A 23,404-nucleotide genomic window follows, 5' to 3' on the forward strand; every position below is an offset into this window, starting at 1 on the left:
TGAAGGTCCTGGAAGCTTTACTCCATTTATGTCTTTAAGGTCAGCTCTACTTTGAGGAAGCAGCTCTTCCCAGTTGTATTTGGATTGCCTTCCAACTTGAGGGGCTCATCTCTCAGCACTGTATCAGACAGTGTTCTACTGCTATTTGTAAGGTTTTCGCTGGCCAGTTTTTTCAGAAGTAGACTGCCAGGTCCTTCTTTCTAGTGTGGCTTAGTCTATAAGCTCCACTGAAACCTGTCCATCATGAGTGACCCTGCTGCTATTTGAAATACTGGCGGCATAGCTTCCAGCATCACAGCAACACACAAACCACCACAGTAGGGCAAACTGACAGACACGTGGTGGAGGCAGGGATTAATATCCTCTAAAATAAAGGACAAGGAGAATTTTTGGTATGAAGCGAACAGGCCTGGGTGCAGTACAGGATTTTAGGTTTTTTTTAAAGGAGCCCCAGTGGTGCAAACAGTTAAGCTCTTGGCTGCAAATTGAAAAGCAGGTGGCTTTAACCCATCCAGCTGCTCCGAGGGAGAAAGACTTGGCAATCTGCTTCCATAAAGATTACAGGCAAGAAAACCCTCTGGAGCAGTTCTGTTCTGTCATATGGTGTTGCTGTGAGTTAAAATTGATAGTACCTAACAACAACAACAAAGGTAGTGTAAGGAAAAGGTGGATCAGGGACTGGAGAAATCAAGAAGTGGAATGGCAATAAATGTAAATTTTGTCTGCTTTGGATGTTTTTCTCAGGTCTTAGGGACCGCTGTTGTCACTGATTATCATAGCAGTAACTGAGTTAACTATCAGGACTCTAGCATCACCCTGTTTGGCTTAGTTTTTACTATTCCGGGTTCATCTAGTCTCACCTTTCTGCTAGATCAGTGGTATCTCACCATTCCGTCCTTCCAATCATGCTAGGAGTAGGAGGAAATACAGATATATCTTGCTGCCTTCTCCTTCTTGAGTATAAATTTAATCTACACAGTGGATTTTTAGAGCATGTTTCCAAGAATGCCAAGGTCAATCTGCCATTTTAATCTTTCTATACTGTTTGAATAGGAGCCAATCATGTCAGTTCAGGAGATGTCACTTGGTCCCTTCTCATGTATTCATGTGTCATACATTGCTGTTCATGGGAGAGGACTAGATCTCTCAAATTTATCCTCTGACACTAGGGTCAATAACTGATCATATGAAACAATGGTTGAGGGCACTCTGGTGCTAGCACTGTACATTATTATAACTTCCTTTTTTTTCTTATTTCCTCTTGCCCTTCTCCTCCTCTTTCTTGCATGCTTTCCTCCTTTTCTTTTGCGTGTGCCTTAATCCAATGGGGTAGACATGGATTTCTCTTGCTGGTGATAATCAGGGATATTGAGATGTTACTGATAACTATTCTAGAGAAATCCCCAGACGGCACCTTGCATGGTGTCCTACCAATTCTATGTTACAAATTTTCCGAAGCCAAAGTTTGCATGCCTAGCCTTGGTTTCTTGATAGGGTCAGCGTAGGCATAGCTTGGATGTATTAGTTTTATTTGCAGATAGAGATTACTGTTGGAGACATTACCCACTCTTATACTTAATGTATAAGATATTAGAGTGGAAAGCCTGCATTTATCTTTCTACTGTTGTAAATGACTTAAGCCCAAGCAGTATAGAAGGGGGCTGGAACTATAACTTATGTTGTACATGACACACTGTAGCATCATTATCTTTTTAGGGAACTCCTTTTGTGGATGTTTTTGAACTTGGATCATGAAAAATTTGAAAAGACTTGAAATTGTTTTTGTTTTTTTAATGTGTTATTTGTCTGCCAAACATGGGAAGTTAAATGGGTAAAACATTTTAACTCTAGCTATTGATTTTTTTTTTATTGATTTATTCACAATATTACCATAGATCAGAATGAAAAAAAAAATTGGCTATTACTCTCAATTTCCTGTTATTCTGGAATCCTTAGATAAACTCAAACCCAGGTAATCCCAAAACCTCATTTTCTTGTTTATAGTTTAAGGCTATTCTCAACCTAGTCTTCTAATTTATCAAGGTTTATAGTAAATCATAAAATTTTAAGTTAATTTTCTTTAACAGAAAATGAGTTAATAAGTAGTTAAGTAGCTATAAGATGACAGCAGAAGGGAAAGCGAAAACAAAGATGCTGAAGAACCTAACCTACGTAATTGAGAATTGACTGTATGGATTAATTCTGTGCCCATAGACGCAGAGACTCTTAAAGCAGCTGCAGTAATTTTATTCCACCAGCTTGCGGTCCAGTCTGTGGTGTTTTTGTCCCTATGATAACCCTCCTTCTATATTTAAATTGTTATAGCCATAACTATAGTTAAAAGTAGTTTATTGTGTTTAATTGTGTTAAATTAAAAGTAACTATAAAAATGTCTTATTCCTACCCTCAAAGTTCTGAGCGAGGGTTATGTTGTAGGTCTCTCAGCCCTTGAATTGTAAGAACTATGAACTAGAACTTTATCCTATCTTACAGGTGGAGCCATACAAGTCTTTTTAAAAAAGCGTATGTTAGCATTGAAAGGGATCTTTAATCTAGTGTAGCCGTCTGTACTAAGATAGCTAAGGCCTGGAAAGGTTGTTAATTTCCTAGCTTAGGCCACATAGTTAGTGGCAGTTAACAGATACGGAACAGCTAGTCCATGCCCAACTCTGACCTCGGTGATGTGAAGGATAAAAGAAAAGAATAAGAAGGTTTAAGGAGTTCACAGCCTTATGGAACTGATGAGACTTTACTCTCAGAAATCACTTGAAAAAATCAGGACTATTCTATTGAATTGAATATGCCATTGATTTTAAGATAAACTGTTATTTTATGTATCACTAAGAAAAAATAAAAACTTTTGCACAGTATGTATCACTTAGAATTTTTATTTTGTACAGGTTGAAAGAACTCTTAGACTTAATTAGACATAAATATTTATAATGTATCATTCTCTTACATACGTGAAAATGTAGGTAAATTAAACTGATTAAGGTTTTCCTGACCTTAGTGCATAGTCCAGCCTTAGTTCCGAGTCCACTCTTCCTAATAACGTCTTGTCCCAGTCCTTACTCTGATGTGTTGCCGTCCAGTAGCATCCTCCATGCCATCAGGAGCTTTGATGATGCAGCATTATTGGAAGAATACATAAAAGAACCAGAAATCATTGTTGCTGGAGGCTTAAGCCAGCTTTGCACTTCTGCAGAGCTATTGTCCTTTTGACTCCCACTTTGAGAATGTTGCTAAACATCTGATTCATCATGTCTCCCACTCTCTCCTTAGAACTGTTTTGAAAAGAGTGCTCCACTCATATCTGAGGTTTTCCTCTACACTGGTGACCACCCTTTCTGCAAGTTTTAGCACTGGGTGCTTTTGATGTTCATGCATGTACAGGCAAGCAGTGACAATATGCATGATTGTAAGATGCATCATGATTTCAGAGATGTTAAAAAAATAAAAAAAGTACATCTTAAAATTGATGAAATGTAGCGTATATCCAACTGCTAAGGGTTATGATATAATAGTGCAGGGAAGAGAGAGACCACCAAATTATAGTCAATAGGGAAGCCGAAGAAGGAGATGAAGATTGAAGCTGGGTCTTAAAGGAAAGGAGGGAGGAGGAGCAGAAAAGACTTTCCATCCTGTGAGAACAGCTTTTAAGAAAACCAGAATGTTTTCCAGATTTAGGTCCTAAATTCGTCACTATGAGAATTTTAAATGATTTATTTTGAAATTTTGTTATTGTTGTTTTCTTTTTATATTTTTAAATTCTGATTTTCTATGTGATTTATATGGCCAGGAAAACTAGGTTTATTAGTAAAGGGAAAGAAAAATTTTTTTTTTTTCAAATTTCAGAACTCTATCCAAAATCATTAAAAAAATATATATGTTGCATAAATCAAATCCTTATTGGTGAAGGTTCTGTAGAGAATCTTGTTGGGCATGCATTTGGACAGAGTAACTTGTGGCATATACATTTTATTCATTCCACAAATACTTACTGAATGCCTAATTTGTGCAAGATACTGTGTGCAGTGGGAGAATTTAGGGATACATATGACATGTTCTTTATAGCTGAATTGTAGAATCAGAATGTTGGTGAGGAAACAAACTCCAGCTCTCTTTGCAGCCTTGCTCCCCAAGTCCTCACATGATCTATGCAGTTGTTATTGTTAGGTGCCATTGACTTGATTTCAGCTTATCAACCCCATGTGACAGAGTAGACTTGTCCCATAGGTTTTCTTGGCTGTAATCTTTACCGAAGCAGATTGCTAGGTCTTTCTCTCATGGAGTGGCTGAATGGGTTCAAACCACCAACCTTTTGGATAGCAGCAGAGTGCTTAACTCTTTGCGCCACCAGTGCTCCTTATCAGTAACCATACTGAACTATTTCAGTGTGTACACTGTACTCCTTCAGGTGGATGTGCCTTCGCACACTTCCTTCCTTCTACCTATTGTACCTTTCTCTGCCTTTTCTGTGTATTACTTCTTACTCGCTTTCTTCATTCTTATAACTTTATTACATATTACAGTTCTTTGCTCACTTTCTGTTTCTGATGTATGTTAAACATACATTAAATGTTGGATAGATGGTTAAGTGGTCAGGATGAGGTCGAAGGAAGACACTGGTCTAGATGTTATGTAAGATACTGTATAATAAGTACTGTAAAAGTAGTACAAATAAAGTGCCGTAGAAATACAGAAGAAGAGTCAGAGTGTACACGATTGGGTGTAATTGTCATTAGTTGGTGTTGAGTCTGTCCCAACTCATGGTGACCCCTTGTACAACAGAACGAAATATTGCCTGGCCCTGTGCCATCTTCACAGTCATTGGTATGCTTGAGTCCATTGTTAAGGCCACTGTGTATTTTGAGTGCCTTCCAACTCAAAGGGTTCGTCTTCCAGAACTATATCAGACAGTACTCTATTGTGATCCATAAGGTTTTCATCATTGGCTTATTTTTGGAAGTACATTGCCAGGCCTTTCTTCCTGGTCTTTCTTAGTCTGGAAGCTCTGCTGTAGCTTGTTCATCATGGATGACTCTGCTGGTATTTGAAATACCAGTGGTATATCTTTCAGCATCATAGCAGCACACAAACCACCACAGTATGACAAACTGATAGACAGGTGGTTTAATTAGGAAAGGATTCATAGATTTGGTGGTATTTAAACATGTCCTTGAAGAATGGTGTGCTATTTTGAGATGTGCAAACTGACCCTGGTGTACATACTTGGAAAAGAATTAATATAACCAAAATAGTGAACAGGAATGAGCAAGATGTATTTAAAACCAAACCATTGCCATTGAGTCAATTCCTACTCACAGAGACCCTATAAGACAGAATAGAACTGCCCCATAGGGTTTCCAAGGAGCGGCTGGTGCATTTGAACTACCAACCTTTGAGATAGCAGCTGAGCTCTTAACCACTACACCACCAGGGCTCCAAGATATGTTTAGGTAGTATAGCAAATATTATTCTTTGTTTGAAATGTAGCGTATTTTAAGGGGTGACATGAGATAAAGCCAGAAAGTTAGTATATTAGTTTCCTGTTGCTGCTGTAATAAATTACCACAAACTTAGTGCCTTAAAACAACACAAATTTATTTCCTTAGAGTTCTGTAAATCTGAAATAGGTGTCACCGGACTAACATCAAAGGGCTTTGTTTTTTTTTTTTTTCTGGAGGCTTTGCAGAAAGCTGTCTTTTTCAGCTTCTAGAGACTGCTTGCATTCCTTGGCTCATGGACCCCTTTCATCTTCAAATCTAACTATGGCCAGTGGAGTCTCACATCCCATCACTCCGACACTGACTCTTCTGCTTCCCTCTTTCATTTTTGGAGTCCCTGGATTGTGCAAATGGTTAAGCACTTGGCTGCTGACCAAAAAGTTTGGCTGTTCAAATCCACCCAGGGGCACCTCGGAAGAAAGGCATGGCAGCCTGCTTCTGAAAAATCAGGATGGTTATAATAAAGAAGATGAATGATATCAGGTGTTGGCAAGAATATGGATAAATTGGAACCCTCATACACTGCTGGTGGAAATGTAAAATGGTGTAGCCCTTATGGTAACAGAGTTACCATATAACCCAGCAATTCCACTCCTTGGTATGTACCCAAGACAACTGAAAACAGTTGTTCAAACAAAAACTTGTACACGAATGTTCATAGCAGCATTATTTGTAAGAGCCAAAAAGTGGAAACAACCGAAGTGTCCATCAGTTGTTGAATGCATAAACAAAATGTGGTATATCCATACAATGGAATACTTCAGCCATGAAAAGAAATGAAGTACTAATACAAGCTATGACATGGATGAACCTTGAAACCATTATGCTGAGTGGAGCAAGTCAGTCGCAAAGAACTATACATTGTATGATTTTGTTTATATGAAATGTTAGAATAGACAAATTCAGTGGACGTAATGTAGATTAGTGGCTGTCGGGCTGGGAGAAGGGAGAAACAGTGAGTGACTGATAATGGGTATGAGGTTTCTTTCTGGGGGAATGAAAGGGTTTTGCAATTAGTGGTAATGGTTGTACAGCAAGCAGTCCCTGAGTGTCACAAACAGCTGCTCACGTACTAACTGAAAAGTTTCATTTAGTACTTTAAATATGTCACTTCTGGCTTACATAGTTTCTTACAAGAAGTCTGCTGTAATGCTTTATTTCCCTATGTGTAAATGTTTCTTTTTTCGGTAGCTGCTTTCAAAAATTGCTGTTTATCTTTGGCTTTCAGCAGTTTGATTTCTCTAGGTGTTTTGTTGTTGTTTTGATTTATTTGGTTTTAGTTATTTATCCTGCTTGGAGCTCTTTGATTTGTAGTTTATTGTCTTTCATTATTTTTGGAAAAATCTTAATCCTTATCTCTATTTCTTTTGCTCTGTGTTTATTCATTCTCTTCCTCTCCGTTTTCCCCTCTTTCTCTTACTCCCTCTACTCCTTCTTACCTGCCCCCCCTTTGGGTTGTCCTAATGTTCTTGGGGAGCCCTAGTGGTACAGTGGTTAAAGCCTTCAGCTGCTAACTGAAAGGTTGGCAATTCGAACCCACCTGTCACTTTGTGGGAGAAAGATGTGTCAGTCTGTTTCCATAAAGATTTATAGCCTTGAAAACTCTATGGGGCAACTCTTGTCTTACAGGGTTGCTATGAGTTGGAATTGACTTGATGGCAGTGTTTTTTAATTTTAAAGCCCTTGGATGCTCTTTTTTTTGTTTCCACTTTTTTTTTTTTTTATCCTTTTTGTGTGTTAGTTTTAGGTAATTTCTTTTGACCTATCTTCAAGTTCAGTGGTTCATTCCCAGCTGTATCTCCTAATACAGCTTATCGAAGGAATTTGCTGGTAAGCTTATAAAAAAAGGAATTCTTTATCTCTGATGTTGTTATTTTTTTTATTTCTAGCATTTTTAATTGATTCTTTTTTATTTTTCTGTTCATATTACTCAGCTGTTCATGCATGTTTTTCATTTTTCTTGTAGAATTTTTAACACGTTAGTTATTTTAAAGTCACTTTCTGCTTATTTCAACGTCTGAGTCATCTCTGAATCTGGTTCTTTGATTGCCTTATCTCGGACAGTGGGTTATTTATTCTTTCTTTTTTGTGCATCTCATGATTTTTTATTGAATACTAGACATCATCTGCAGATAAACAGTGGAATCTGGGGTAAATAGTATTTATGCCCAGAAATGAGCTTGCCAGTAATACGGGGGGCTTTGTCACTGGTCAGGAGTTGAGCTGAATTTGGAAATTTGTTGGTGTTGCTATTACCTTGTGTTCTTCTTGGGAACTGAATTGCCAGAGCATGTTTTATCAATTTTCCTGCTTTACTCTCAGCTTTAAGTAGCCCTTGCGTGCTTGTGCCACCTGGGGAGGCTCTCTGGTCTCCTGTTATGCCCCCAACCTGTCTTGTGAAATTCAGTGGAGGCCCAAGGAAAATAATTTGCAAGTGATTGCAGACTCTGCTTGTCTTTGGGGCTCCCAGTTATTCTAAACTTATAGTAACCTGCTCTAGGCTTTTAAGAATTTGTTAAAAATTTAGCTGATACCTTCTTACCCATTGTGATCTCTTCTTCCCATTGTCTGCTAAAAATAAAGCATTTTATGTAGTCTTTCTTTGGAGGGGCTTGTCACTCTTTGAATTTAAGTTCCCTTGGTTGTCTTGCATCCTTGGTTCTCTGGCGAGCTCAAGAACAGTTATGATTTTGTAGATTAGCTGGCCATTTCTCATTGTTATAGTCAGAGGAACATTCTTTTGCTGCTTCTCCCTTCTAATCAGAAGTGGAACTAGCATCATGCATTGCATGTAGTAGATCAGCACTCAGATAAAGCTTGTTAAAAATGGGTTGAATTCATTGAATGCATAATGTGCAAAGCAGTATTCTAAGTGCTTACTGCATCATCTAATTTAATCCTCACACTTATCTATGAGGTGTAGGTACTATTATTTTATTTAGGGGGGGATGAAAAAGTTTTGGAATTAAATAGTGCTGATAGTTACATAGGAGTCCATGGTGAACCTGATGTGAAACTGAGGCTTAGTGAAGAAAAGGAACTAGAGGCACAGCAATAAATGAAGGTTTTAATTGATATTACCTAAATCACCTTCCCCCTTCATCCTTCCTTCCCCTGAAAAAACCTTGAATCCATTTTTTAGCTTCTCCAAGAGGAAGAGATGTAGCTTTGGCAAAACAAGTTCTCATTTTCCTCACTTGATTTAAAAAAAAAAAAAAGGGGGGGGTACAATGTAAAAGCAGGAAAGCTTGAACAGACTCTACTAGGACTTTTGGTTAACAGGAAGAGGATACTCTCAGGATCTGGAGGCTTAAATTAGTCATTAGTAGTGTCTTATAGTAAGTGAATGACAAAATAAGGCAGTGTCTTTCATGATTTTGCTGCCACTTTTCCTTCCTCTTCTACTTCCAGTATGAAATGATTAATATCTTTCAATATATTTATTTTTTAATAAGCAAGTAGAATTTTAAGTACTTTTTATTACTATTAATTCATTCACTTGCCTGCTGTGTGGTAATTCTTTTAGGTAGCTCTCGTACCAGAAACCTTAAGTATAACTACTTGTACCACTTATATTTGCCTTCACAAATTCCTTTGTAAGCTGTTTACTCACTCTTTAATACATTCAACAAAAGGTGGACTAACAAAGTTTTTTTTATTTTAAAAAAAAAAAAAAAAATTTTTTTTTTTTTTATTCTGTTCCGGAAAAGAAACTGAGATGAATGCAAATAAAACAAATGTTACTAATTTATCTATTCAGCTGTTGTCTGAGTTTCATTTTCTAAGATATGCCATTTGTAGCTCACCACATTAATCAGCCTACATTTTCTCACGCTAGTTGATAGATGCAAGTTAAGTTTTTATGTAGTACCTGTCTTTACTGAAATTTCAACACCTTTTTGAGTACTCCGTATGTGTAATATAAAAAAAAAAAAAAAAACTTTTTTTTTTTTTTTTTTTAAATCCCCGGTCATGATCAGCTTTAACACAGAGATAGTGCTAAAGGTTAAGGGATAGGACCATTGGAGACAGGGAGGAGGATTGTTCATATATAGGAGGAACTTTGTAATGCCCTGGCTTGATGTAACAGTTACCTATGTGCTTCCTCCTCCCTAGTTATCAGGGAATATGAAGAGCAGAGAAAGCATCCAGGAACCTAGATTTGATTATTACAACCATGAAGTTCCTGACATTGACCTCAGTGATTGTGAATTCCCACATGTCATTGAAATTTATGACTTCCCCCAAGAATTTCGTACTGAAGACCTTCTACGGGTTTTCTGCAGTTATCAGTAAGTATTTGCAAATGGTTGGGGATGTTAGGAAAGGTGGGGTGAAGTTTTCTTTAAGTGTCTTCTAAAAACACATCTGTTCCTTTTTGTTTTATTTTCATATTCCCTGTTGTTTATTTTGGCATCAGGTTTGTTTATTGTCTTCTCCAAGTCCATAGAAATCTTCCGTATCAAATCACTCTCCTTCTAAGTCCCTTAAAAATGCCAAATAGTCTTTATGGACCCCATTTTACCACTTAAGAAGAATATCATCAATGATTCCTCAATATGTCTTTGGGACATTTAGTACATTTATATTTATTGTAATTATTGATATATTTGGCTTTTGGATTGATTAGGTATTTTTTTCTCATTTCTTTTTTTTTTTTTTTGGAGATTATGTATTTTCTATTGGTAATTACTTTAGAAATGACAGTATGCTTGCATAACTTACCTATGGCTAAAGTTAATATTGTTATCCTCCTTACAAACACTGTAAGGGCTTTTAATTCCATTCCCCACTGTGCCCTCTCCTGATTTATTTGTTATTGAGTATTTCGATATTTTTTTAGTTTTTCTTTCCCCTTTAAACTCCATTTGACGGTATTGTTTTATATATTCAGTGTTCAGATTTACCACTTCCTGTGCTCTTTATTCCTTCTTAAGTTTCATACCTTCCATCTGAAATTTTTTTCCTCTTGCATATGCCATGTTCTTTAGCATTTACTAAGTCTGTAGGTAACAAACTTTTAGTTTTTTGAATTATTTTAATTGGCTCTATTTTACCTTAAACCATCTTTTTTTTTAATTGTGCGTTAGGTGAAAGTTTATAGAGCAAATTAGTTTCTCATTCAACAGTTAATGCACAAATTGTTTTGTGACATTGGTTGCCAATCCCACAATGTGTCAACACTCTCCTCTTCTCAACCTCGGGTTCCCCATTTCGTTTGTCTAGTTTTCCTTTCCCCTCCTGCCTTCTTGTCTTTGCTTTTGGGCTGGTGTGCCCATTTAGTTTCATGTACATAGTTGAACTACATGTGTTGTTTGTTTTATAGGCCTAATTTTTGGCTGAAGGGTGAACCTCAGAAGTGACTTCAGTACTGAGTTAAATTGGTGTCTGGGGGCTGTACTCTCAGGGTTTCTCCAGTCTTTGTCAGACCAGTAAGTCTGGTCTTTTTTTTGTGAGTTTGAGTTTTCTACATTTTTCTTCTGCTCCGGGATCCTCTGTTGTGATCCCTATCGGAGCACTCAGTGTTGGTAGCCGGGCACCATCTAGTTGTTATGGACTCAGCCTGGTGGAGGCTGTGGTAATTGTGGTCCTTACCTTCATTCTTGAAAGACCTCTCTGCTGGATATGGAATTGGGATTCTAGGTCAGCAGTTGTTTTTTCTCATAACCTTGAAGATAGTCTACTGTCTTTTGGCTTTCTCTGTGGATGATGATAAGTCAGCTGATAGTCTAACAGCTGTCACTTCTGAATGTAATCTACCTTTTCTTTCTGGATGCTCTTAAGAATTTCTCTTTATCTTTGGTTTTCTGCATTTTCACTGTGATATGGGTTTTGTGGATTTCTTTTTATTTTTTCTGCTGGGAATTATTTGGGCTTCTTAAAGCAATGGGTTAGTGTTTTTCACTGATTCTGGAAAACTCAGACATTTATTGCCTCTGTCCCAGTCTCTGTCTATCTCTCCCTCATTCATCTCCCCCTGGTGGTGCAGTGGTTAAGAGCTTGGTTGGTAACCAAAAGATAGGCAGTTTGAATCCACCAGCCACTCCTTGTAAACCCTATGGCAGTTCAACTCTGTCCTGTAGGGTCATTATGAGTTGCAATCGATTCGACAGAACAGGTTTTTTTAAGATGCCAATTAGATGTATGTTAGACTTTCTCACGTAATTCTCCTCATTTGTTACCTCTCTTTCATATTTTTCCATCCCTTTGCCTCTTTGTGCTACATTCTGAATAATTTCTTTAGCTGTAACTTCTAGTTTACTATTTTTTTTTCGTCTGTGTCTGTTCTGCTGTTAAATATCTCCATTGAGTTTTAAATTTCACTTTATTATAATTTTTATTAGTTGTTTTCAGCATAAATATTGATCCTGGTACTTAACCCACCATATTACCAGAAATGTCAAATACTGAACTCATAATCTAATCTCTAATCTCACCATACTTGGCCCTTGCATTTGTATACCCTGTGTTATGATTAACATCATCATCTTTACTCACTCTGATTTGAAACCTCAGCATTGTTTTTTACTTTGTCATTTCCCTTTCTCTGTCCACTTAATTCTCTATTCCTGTTGTTTTTATTTCTGTAAAGTCTCTTATGTATGTTCCCTCCTCTCCTTACTGCTACGGCGCTAATTCAGGCATCCCTTACCTCTCTTAAACTTGTTTCTGGGCTCCCCGTTTCCAGAGCTTCTTATATGTTGTTCTTAGTTTAACCTTCCTGAAACAGACTTCTAATCATGTCACACTCCTGCTCCAGAACCCTGCCTAGGGAATGGTCTACACTCCTTAGCCAAGCATGATCTTAGCCTGTCCAAAATTTCTGCTTTAGTATTCACAACTTCCCTATTCTTTGTTCATGGCCCCCTCTTTCTCTCTGCATGTCTTTGATCATGTCTTCCCTCTTGTTACTTCTCATCCCCCCTTGCCATTCTGTCATAAATATATCTTATTTCTTCAGGGCCAGACCAAAAAAAAAAACTTTTTTTTTTTCTTTTTTCAGGAAACTTTGCCCTGATCCTTCTTTCACTGAACTCTGCACCACTTTATTTTGACCTTTCTTGTGGCAATTTTTGTGTTCTATCTGGTTTCAGAATTCTTTGTAAATGTTTCTTAGTTTCTGTTGATGCACTCATTGAGGGCAAGATCTATATCTGAATCTTTTTTATGTCATGTAAAGGCACTTTCTGTGAAATAGATGAATAAGAAATGTGTTTTCCCACCCTCACGCGCCTATTCAAAGACCTGTTTATCCTTTCACATTTTCTTCATGGGCTGCTCTGTGTAGTTGGATGGCTAGCCTTGCTGATCGTTTGAATCTAACCTGATGATTCTTAAAATTTTATACGATCAAGAGGGGTAGGTAACAGAGCTATCTGAAAAAAATTGTTGCAGTGACTTGTAGAGTTTGTGTTATTTTTTCTTAGAGCTCATTACCACTTACAGCGTAGAGAGCTTCTTATCAGATGAGATTTGGTTGATTCACAAATAGTCACGTGGGGAATGATAAAAAAAATAATTTTTGTATGTCTGTAATATTTTAATTAAAAACATAAAAATGTGCATTCACTTGCCAGTCTTTTGATATGATGTCAAGGCCTTTTTAAAAAATGACTGGTGTATTGATAGAATAGTTCTTGTAAGTCACCCTCCAGTATGTCACTTAACGTTTTCATTGTATCTTTGAAGTCATCTGAGTGCATATTCCATATAGATTGAAATGTTTTCTCCATCTTGTACAGCTGTCTTGCCCAAATGTAATTGACAATAGTTTTCGTTTTTTTAGCGACCTCACCTTTCTTTAGTTTTCGGAACATTCAACTAAGTTTTCATAGACACAACTTTTCTTTTTTACATTCATATTTCATTGGTTTGATTTTATTTAATTAAACCATGTAATTAAAATATTAAGTAAAACTAATATAAGTGGGTTTGAGAATAACTGCACTAACTCTTGGTATGTGTATAGCTCACTTTATGGGAACAGTTGTATTAGAGAGTCACTTACTATCTGCGAGTTGTGCAGTTGTTGTGAACATCAGTATGTTTTACAGAGGAATTGGAGAGTGCCACCATATCTAGTGAATTGATAAGTAAAATTCAGTTAAGATAAATCAGCTGTAGAAGGTTAAAAGCTCTGTCTACTCTAGAGGAGAAGGTAAAAGTCAGAAGTATACCTTTATAACTCAAGCTTATAAGAAAAGTTTAGATTCAGGAATAAAGAGACAATCCAGAAAGAAAGTTACTAGGAAAAAGATTTTGAGGGACTGGAGAAAAGTCAGTATCAAGAGGGGTTGTACTTTAGCACTTCAGTCCTGATGCAAAAAATGAACCAGGTCAGTTGTCTAATGCTACAAATTTAAACTAAAAATTCAATTTATGTAACATCTTGAATTTCTAAGACTGTATATCAGTTAGGGTATAGGCCCTTACTTTTTCTTAAAGGGCTGGATAGTAAATATTTTTAGGCAACTGTGCCATTGTTGCACAAAAACACCCATAAATAATACATAAACAAATGGGTATGGCTGTTCCAGTGAAACAGGCAGCCTGTTTTTATATACAATTCTAGAACAGGCAGAACTAGGTTGCAGCTATGTATTTCACTTAAATTTGTTAAGTGGTCCATTAGTTCTATAACTAAAAGAAAGAAGGGGTGAATGGATCCTGTGGGACACTTAACAATCTTTACCATAGACCTTACTGTAAATACTCAGTGCACGTCAGTCAGTCTAACCCATTACAATTATGTTTAGATTCAGGATCAGGGCCGGTTGCATATAAAACTCCTAATAGATTTTAAAAAGCCGGATTAAATCTCAGATAAGAGCTACTGTAGATAGTCATTAAAAAAGAAAATTCTTAAAACCAATAGCTAGTTTTGTTGATGTCCAGAATTTCCTGAAGATTTGTTAATACTTACAAATTATGAACCTTCCTTTGCTTTGTTTCTTTCTAATCTTACCTGCAAGACCATTTTTCTGTCACTACCAAAGATAAGCATTTTAAAGAATTATGAAATTCCAGAGCCTAAGAGGCCCTTCAGAGCCTATCTAAGTCTTTTTCCATCCTTTTTGTAAACTGTCTTATTATACAGACTTCTATTACTGAACTTTTTCAAGATTCCCAACTCCTGTGATCACGTTATACCATGGTCAGCTTATCCTTACATTCAGGAAATTTTCTAACTAACCTTCAATTCTTCCTTTATTCATTTTTCCCCTCGGAGGAATTTTTTTCTTGACCTGTGGTTAAACAGGGAAGATAGTTTAGCAGTTGTCTTTTTTTTCTTATAGTGATTTATATATTTTTTAAAAAGTCATGGTGCAAAAGCCTAAAATAAGACCTGTGAGTCAAATACCAGAGTCCGCTTCAGGTTTTAATCACCATCTTCATCAATACTAATAATCTTCCTGATGAATATTGCTATTAACAAGAATAATGACCAGAAGAACTAGATGGTGCCCGGCCACAACCGATGACTGCCCTGACAGGGAGCACATCAGAGAACCTCTGAGGGAGCAGGAGAACAGTGGGATGCAGACCCCAAATTCTCATAAAAAGACCAGACTTAATGGTCTGACTGAGACTAGAAGAATACTGGCGGTCACGGTCCCCAAACCTTCTGTTGGCCCAGGACAGGTACCATTCCCGAAGACAACTCGTCAGACATGGATTGGACTGGACAATGGGTTGGAGAGAGATGCTGATGAAGAGTGAGCTACTTGTATCAGGTGGACACTTGAGACTGTGTTGGCGTCTCCTGTCTGGAGGGGAGATAGGAGGGTAGAGAGGGTTAGAAACTGGCAAAACGGTCACGAAAGGAGAGACTGGAAGGAGGGAGCGGGCTGACTCATTAGGGGGAGAGTAGGTTTTGGTTTGAAATGGGAGTATGTAGTTAAGGTGTATATAAACTTAAATGTGACAGACTGACTTGATTTGTAAACTTTCACTTAAAGCACAATAAAAATTATTTAAAAAAAAAGAAGAATAACGAGTATCGTTTACTTATTAGATGCACACTAGCTGCTTTTTTTTTTAGGTGCCCAGCACTGCCCTCTTTGCCTTGTTGTGCATGGTCTCATTTCCATTTTCACAGCAACCCTGTAGGAAGATACTACGCCCATTTCTGTAGATGAGCAGACCTAGGCCCAAGGCAGGTTAAACCTTCCCATGGTCCCAAGGTGGCAGAACTGGGACCTGAGTCCATTTCTTTCTGACCCGGAAACACTTGTTCTTTCCACTGAACAATGTAGAGTCCATGAGCAGTTTTAAGCTTGTAGCTGAAGAAGTACTGTCATGTCTTTATCCTGATATTCTGTGTGCGCACTGCGTAGCTCTGCTCCAAAATAAAGGGCTCTTTTTAGTACTTAAATGTGCCTCGTTTTGATTCTTTTTAATCTTTTTTGATATTTATCTTATCTTCATTTCTTTTATCCTGTAGTTTTCTGACTTTGCCACAATTCTTCCGTATTTTCAAAGAATAGGTCAGCCTCTCTTATTATAGTTGTGTTTTTTCTCCATTACTTGGTTTTTGTTTTTCTTTTAGCTGTGAATGACATCTTGCTATGCCATCTTTCTCCCTTTTTCTCTCTCTCTGTGTCCTTGAGCCTGCATTTGCATTAAATCCAAATGACCTTCACTGCCTCCCTCCTCCTCTGATATTCCTCTGCCCCTCCTCTGCTTCCTCTTTCTACCTCTTGTTCCCTGGCCAGAAGAAAATCTCCTGTAAATAGTGCATTAAATACTTTACCTCCCCAAGGGACTTGTGAGGATTAATTAGTTGATGTCTATAAAATGGCTGGGAATGTAAAATACTCCTGGGTAGTTCTTTATGATGGTCTTACTGCTTTTAAAATTCAGTGGCTTCTTCTGTCCTTCAAACTGTTTTTTGTGTCATTATTCCCATTCTACCAGTGCATTCTTTGAGTGTTTCCATCTCATTGTGAAATGCTTTATGAGCTCTATTTGAAAAAAAAAAAAAAAGATGTTTCATATAATTTTATTTTAAGATATAAAATTGTTTTCTTTTTGTTGTAGAAAGAAAGGATTTGATATTAAATGGGTGGATGATACACATGCCCTAGGAGTATTCTCCAGTCCGATTACAGGTATTCACCAAATGGATTTCAGTATTCTTTTCTTATTATCCATTTTTTCCTGCTACTTATCCTTATTTCCTTCCTCATCCTGCCAATTGGTATTTTATTCAGCCTAAATAGGTAGTTAGGCAGATACAGTTTTTTGAGGGATGGCGCTTTGGTACCCACATGCTTCACCTCTTCTTTTTCACCTAAATCCAACGGTATTTGGAGGGGTAGTCAACTCCTTTCCCAGTTATTTGCACTCATAACTGTTAGTCATTATACTGCATCCAGAGATTATGAATAGAGCTTTTATGAAGCCAGTGGGGCTAAATCTTACAATATTTGTCATTTTTTTCCACCAGACAAATGAATTTGAAGTAGCCCTTTAACCTGTCCAGTAAGAGATTGTAATACCTACTCTTTGAATATATGGTTGGGCCTTTTCACATATATCATTGGCCTCATGATGGACCTGATGCAGAAACATTCAAAGAAATTAGAGAAGTTGGTTCCTGTCTGAACCATCTAGAAGTCTGCAAACTTTTTCTCTAAAGGGTCAGATAGTAAGTATTTTAGGCTTTGTGGGCCATAGGGCCTGTGTCACAACTTCTTAATTTTGCCATTGTAGCAAGAAAGCAGCCACAGATAATATGCAGACTAATGGGCACGGCTCTGTTTCAGTGAAACTTTATTTACAAAAGCAGGTGGCTGGCTGGATTTGGTTTGAGAGCCGTAGTTTGCTGACCCCTGATCTATGGATTTTCTAAAGCGTACCGTCTCTTTTGCCGTGAAAACAACAAACCAAAAAAAACCCCATAACTTTGTTAAGAAGTTCTTTCTAAGAGATAGCCCTGAATTTTCCTTTGCACCGCTCCACTTCATGTCTGCTATTTCCTTATGTTCATCCATCTTTGCAGCTCGTGATGCTCTGGGTAGTAAACATACCATGGTCAAGATTCGGCCTTTGTCACAGGCCACAAGAGCAGCCAAGGCCAAAGCCAGAGCTTATGCCGGTGAGCCTATAATCTCTGGGATATTTTCTCGGTGGTGGTGGTGATGTTATTTTTCCAGCAGTTGCGTAGCATCCAGAGTTCTAACGACAGACCACTTTTAGTTTTATTATTAAAGGAAGTATGTTTTTAACCAAACCAAAAAAAAAAAAAGGGAAAGGAAAAGGCCATGTTAGACATAGCGCATCTGAGGAGCCACTTAGAGAGTGGCAGATACTAGCTGCAAGCAATGCAGCAACCAGTTTCTGTGAACATTTCTACCTAGTTTACCTTCCAGCTCCTTATGTCTTTGGCGAGTGTTAGTTCTAGGTGGAATTATGTTGAGCTGTGTGATAGAGTCACTGTAAGAAACTGTTAATACAGACGATGAAGCCAGAGTTGTTTGTGCTTTGCCATGTGAATTTCCTTTGATTGTCATCTATCAGGCTCGTATTAATTACTGCTGATGCAGCCCTTGTTAGTCTATTTTGTATGTTAATTACTGAGTTAAATCACTTGGAGCCAGAGTGCTTTCTCTTCCTTACTCCCTCTTTCTGCCTCCCTTTCTTCCATTCAGAATTCCTCCAGCCAGCAAAGCAGCGTCCTGAGACTTCAGCAGCCCTAGCTAGAAGGTTAGTCGTCAGTGCCCTTGGGGTTCGAAGTAAGCAGAGTAAAACAGAACGAGAAGCAGAACTCAAGAAACTACAAGAAGCCCGAGGTAAGTTAAAGTGATTGCTTTCTCTAGTCCCTTCAGAATTTACCGTAAGGCGCATGTGGGGAAAAAGTGAATGAAGCCTGTCCTTTTGGTATCCACATGCTCCACCCCTCCCTTTTCACCTTAATCCAGTGGTATCTGGAGGGTTAGTTAACTCCTTTCAAGGTTATTTGTCAAGGTTATTTTGTTGTCCATTTCTTAAAGCTTCTCAAGTGTATTGAAATTGCTACATGCCTTGTATGCAGGAGGAAGACATTTCAGGATTTGTCTGTCGCACACACCAGTACATTCTAAACAATGGTCCTACTCTTGTTTTCCAAGAGATAGGTTTGCCTTCTCAGTTTATCCATGACTTTTTCTACATTTCTTGCTTCTAATTCGGAAGCAAAAGACCTGTGAAGACCTAATAGCCTCCTAGGCAGAAAACATTATTTGCTGTGGTTTTACTGGGTCATGATAGCCGTGGTATTATTAAATGGTTTAGATCTTAGGTAGAAGACAAATTAAGGAAAAGCCAGCAACTGGCCTTGATGATGATAATCATAGGAGGTATTTTTTTTTCTTTTAAGACAGTCCTGTGTGGCTCCATTAGAGTACATCTATATTCACCTGCTTTCTGATTATTTACCAGAACCTAAGAGTTCTCAGAAAATATTTCCACTGATCCACAAGCAGGATTTGTCTTTCCCCATAGTTTACAGTTGAAGTTAAAAATCTGTCTCTCCCCTTTATATGTAGGCTGTTGACTTGTTTGTAAAGGGTTGGGGTTGGGGCTTGGCACCTAAGTGCTTTTTATCAGCCTTCAGGCTTTAGACAGTCTCACTGCCTCAGCCCTCGATCTGTGGGATCTGTGAAGGCAGTTGAACCTGAAAACTCCGCTTAACTGAAAAGTGACTTCATTTTTCCTTTAAACCAATTGAAGTTTCAAACTCCTTGTTTATTGCCGGTCTGACAAGGCCATTAATACTTCCTGTCCACTCTGCTTTGGTGATAGCAGGCAGCTTGAGGCTCTCAGCTGCGCTGGCCAGATAACCAGTGACAGAGTGTGTCTTGCAGGTGCTGGAGTTTCAGAGTTGAACCTGACTAATTTTTGAAACCTTAATGATGATAATGAGGCAGTTTTGATTTTTCCAATGCATTTTTCTCTCAAAAGCCTCTGTTTCTATAAACAGGATTCTTCTGGTTTCAATAGATTGCAATAATACAGAGACTGTAGGAGAGTGTGTGATGTCCTTAACCCTTCATTAATTGATTCTCTTCTGAAGAAAATAATTTCTCTGTGATAACCACAATTATCTCAAAAGATCAATAGAGGGTAGGTAACAGCAGTATCTTTAGAAGGGGATGTGACTCCTTTTGTAATGCATCATGTTTCCCTCTGGGAGTATCTCTACAGATAGCAGCAGCTGTTTTGCATGAGTATCCTCTGAGTGGAAACCCTGGTAGCGTAGTGGTTAAGTGTTACGGCTGCTAACCAAAAGGTTGGCAGTTCAAATCCGCCAGGTGCTTCTTGGAAACTCTATGGGGCAGTTCTACTCTGTCCTATAGGGTCGCTATGAGTGAAATCGACTCGATGGCACTGGGTGTTTTTTTTTTTTTATCCTCTGAGTATTCCCCTCTATTTCTCTGTAGGACATGAACATGCAGCTCCAGTTGCAGCATTTGTTTTAAATGCCCAGCTATACAAAGGACATTTCAGTGAGGCAATTAAGTGAGACTGTTGGCTAAGGGGGTACTCTATTACTGACTTTTTAAAAGAAGGCCTTTATTTGTGAATAGAGACCCACTGTGATAAGTTCTGCCTATGCAGTGGTGCTAAGGCTGTGCAGATTCTGAAGGGCTCTTCCTTTTTTATGCCTCAGAGCTCACCCATTCTTCATGTCTGAAAGAACCGCTGTGGAAAAATTCCTGAAGTATCTCTTTCTGGCTTCTTTCTATATTAGCAAATATTCTTGTAGTTGTTGCCTGCATGGAGCCTAATGCCTCTTACCTCAAGATTCTTTTCGTGTTGAAATTAAAAATAGTAGTTAGGTACTAAGCAGAATAAATATTTTTGTTCCAAAGATTTTCTTCTTCCACTGGTGGGAGGGATCAGTACAGCATAGTGAATAGCGTTATAGGCTCTGGAACCAGGCTGCCTGAGTCCCAGTCTTAGCTCTACCGTTTACTGGCCCTGTGATTTGGGGCAAATTACTTAGTCTGTCCAGGCCCGTCTTCTCATCCATAAGGTGGAAATAAGTGAGATAATCCACGAAAAATATGTAGCCATCTTCAGAAACCATAGGAACTCTGTCCCTCCTGTTTTTAGAGGCCTATGGTAAATATGTGATGAATGTTAGCTACTGTCGTTTTTATTAGTAATATTAGCAATAACCTTATATGGTGAGTCCAGCACAGATTCCAATGCATAATTTTTGTTATTACTCTTTTATTTTAAAATCCCTATAATACTCTGTCAACTAAATTTGGTGTTCACTGAGCACCTGCTCTGTGCAAAGCATTGTGTTCCCTAACTAGAAGAATAGAGAGGTGGCAAGATTTTGTCCTCTCCTTAACACATTCATTTTAGTAGGAAAGTCCGCCTTGAGTACGGAAGAAAATATGAACCTCTGTTAGGTATTTTAAGCAACTATTTCCCCTCATTTCAGTTCCGGAGATTTAAAAATTAAGAATAAAAAAAAAAATTAAGAATAAGAGCCATAAAAACATTTTTGTTGATTAAAGAACTGGAAGGAAACTCATGTTTATTGGGAACGAGATGAAATGGTGAAGGATTCCATGGACAAAATAATGAATGATGCAGGAAGCATCAAAAGAAGATGGAAGGAATACACAGAGTCACTGTACCAAAAAGAATCGGTCGATGTTCAACCATTTCAAGAGGTAGCATATGATCAAAACCAGTGGTACTAAAGGAAGAGGTCCAAGCTGCACTAAAGGCATTGGTGAAAACCAAGGCGCGAGGAGTTGACGGAATACCAGCTGAGATGTTTCGAAAAAGGATGCAGTGCTGGAAGTGCTCACTCGTCTATGTCGAGAAATGTAGAAGACAGCAGCCTGGCCAGCTGACTGGGAGAGGTCCATATTTATGCCTATTCCAAAGAAGGTGACCCAACCGAATGCAGAAATTATCGAACAATATCATTACTATCACATGAAAGTAAAATTTTTCTAAAGAGCATTCAAAAATGGTTGTAGCAGTACATTGACAGGGAACTGCCAGAAATTCAAGCCGGATTCAGAAGAGGATGTGGAACAAGGGATATCATTGCTGATGTCAGATGGATCCTGGCTGAAAGCAAAGAATACCAGAAAGATGTTTACCTCTGTTTTATTGACAATGCAAAGGCATTTGGCCATGTGGATAATAACAAATTATGGATAACGTTACGAAGAGTGGGCATTCCAGAACACTTAATTGTGCTCATAAGGAACCTGTACATGGATCAAGAGGCAGTCGTTTGAACAGAACAAGGGGATACTGTGTGGTTTGAAGTCAGGAAAGGTGTGCATCAGGGTTGTATCCTTTCACCATACTTAGTCTGTATGCTGAACAAATAATCCAAGAAGCTGGACTGTATGAAGAAGAACGGGGCATCAGGATTGGAGGAAGACTCGTTAACAACCAGCGTTATGCAGATGACACAGCCTTGCTTGCTGACAGTAAACGGGACTTGAAGCGCTTACTGATGAAGATCAAAGACTGTAGCCTTCAGTACGGATTACACCTCAACACAAAGAAAAAAATCCTCACAACTGGACCAATAAGCAAAATCATGATAAACAGAGAAAAGATTTAAGTTTGTCAATAATTTCACTTTTCTAGGATCCACAATCAACAGCCGTGGAAGCAGCAGTCAAGAAATCAAATGGTGCGTTACACTGGCAAATCTGCTGCAGAAGACCTCTTTAAAGTGTTAAAAAGCAAAGATGTCACTTTAAGGACTAAGGCGCACCTGACCCAGGTGATGGTGTTTTTAATGGCCTCATACGCACGCCCAACAGGTTTCTTTTTAGTTATCTGTATCAGTGTTTAAGAGCTCTCACCCTGAGAAAATTCTTCCTTAGGTGTAACTTAAATCTACATGATAGTTTAAACCACTTGGTCTTCATTTTTCCTTAGTAGCTATAGAGAACATCTGCTCTTAACTATAAAGATCAAGGGAGGATCATTCAGGAATGAGGGAATCTGGGCTCTAGTGGAGTTTTTGCCATTAACTAGCTGTGTGGCCGTGGGCAAGTCACATCTACTCTTTGTGCCCCAGTTGTCAACAAAATACTTACCTAGCTGTAGAACTGTGTGGGCACAACATAAGTTAACATGTAAAAATGTGTAAAAAGGTGCTTTACAAATTCAGGATACTGTTTTTATATGACTGTTGGGAATTTAGTGTTCATTATGATAATATGAGCCAGTAATGACAAATATGTATTATTACGTACTGCTGTTCCCTCATCCATTGCCCATGGCAGTCATTGCTAATCAGACATTCTTAGTTTTGAGATGACCATTGCCAATTGATCAGAATTAGCATGGGAATTAAAACCTATCTACCTTTTTTTTTTTACCATAGGTACTTTTATTAATAATAGTGTATAATAATCTCCCAGCCTTTTTGTCTTCCATTTGAAGAATTATGGTATCTGGCACCATGCCTGGTGCATAAGAAGGTACTCAATACATGTTCATTGAATGAATACATGAATGATACGGTGACTTCAACTTTTCTTTATAAATCTTATTTCATCACCTTTTGATTTCATTCATGTCTCTGCTAGTCCTCCATGTTTGTCTTTATAAAGCCCAGAGAGTTGAACTAAGAGTTGAACAGTATGTATAAAACCCTCCTAATTCATGAATTTGGAATATGTGATTTTGTGTTTTAAATACTTCCCTGCTAGGTTACACCAGCCTTTGATCTCTTTAGCTTTTTAACGAGAAGTCTATGCTTTAATTCTTAAAAGGAGATTGAGAATTAAAGCTACTCTGAGAATTGAGAAAAAGAAAGTACCCGAATCATTTTAAGCAAATTGTACTGTATGTATTAGGAGGAATAGAGCTTTAGTATGTGGTGTATCAGGAGAGTATCTTCGTCCAGCAGAGTC

General features: G+C 38.0%; 1 protein-coding gene across 8 annotated transcripts in view; it reads left to right on the forward strand.

Moving 5' to 3' along the window:
- The window catches only part of R3HCC1L (R3H domain and coiled-coil containing 1 like), an 88,280-nt gene that overhangs the window by 60,122 nt on the left and 4,754 nt on the right, over positions 1-23,404 (forward strand). For all 8 annotated transcript variants that reach the window (XM_049854899.1, XM_049854898.1, XM_049854902.1 and 5 more), the window contains 4 exons: positions 9,624-9,799; positions 16,548-16,618; positions 17,512-17,607; positions 18,161-18,301. In XM_049854899.1, coding sequence (XP_049710856.1) covers positions 9,624-9,799; positions 16,548-16,618; positions 17,512-17,607; positions 18,161-18,301 — 484 coding nt within the window. The remainder of the gene's footprint in view (positions 1-9,623; positions 9,800-16,547; positions 16,619-17,511; positions 17,608-18,160; positions 18,302-23,404) is intronic.

The sequence above is a fragment of the Elephas maximus genome, chromosome 16, assembly GCF_024166365.1.
Source record: "Elephas maximus indicus isolate mEleMax1 chromosome 16, mEleMax1 primary haplotype, whole genome shotgun sequence".
NCBI lineage: Eukaryota > Metazoa > Chordata > Mammalia > Proboscidea > Elephantidae > Elephas > Elephas maximus.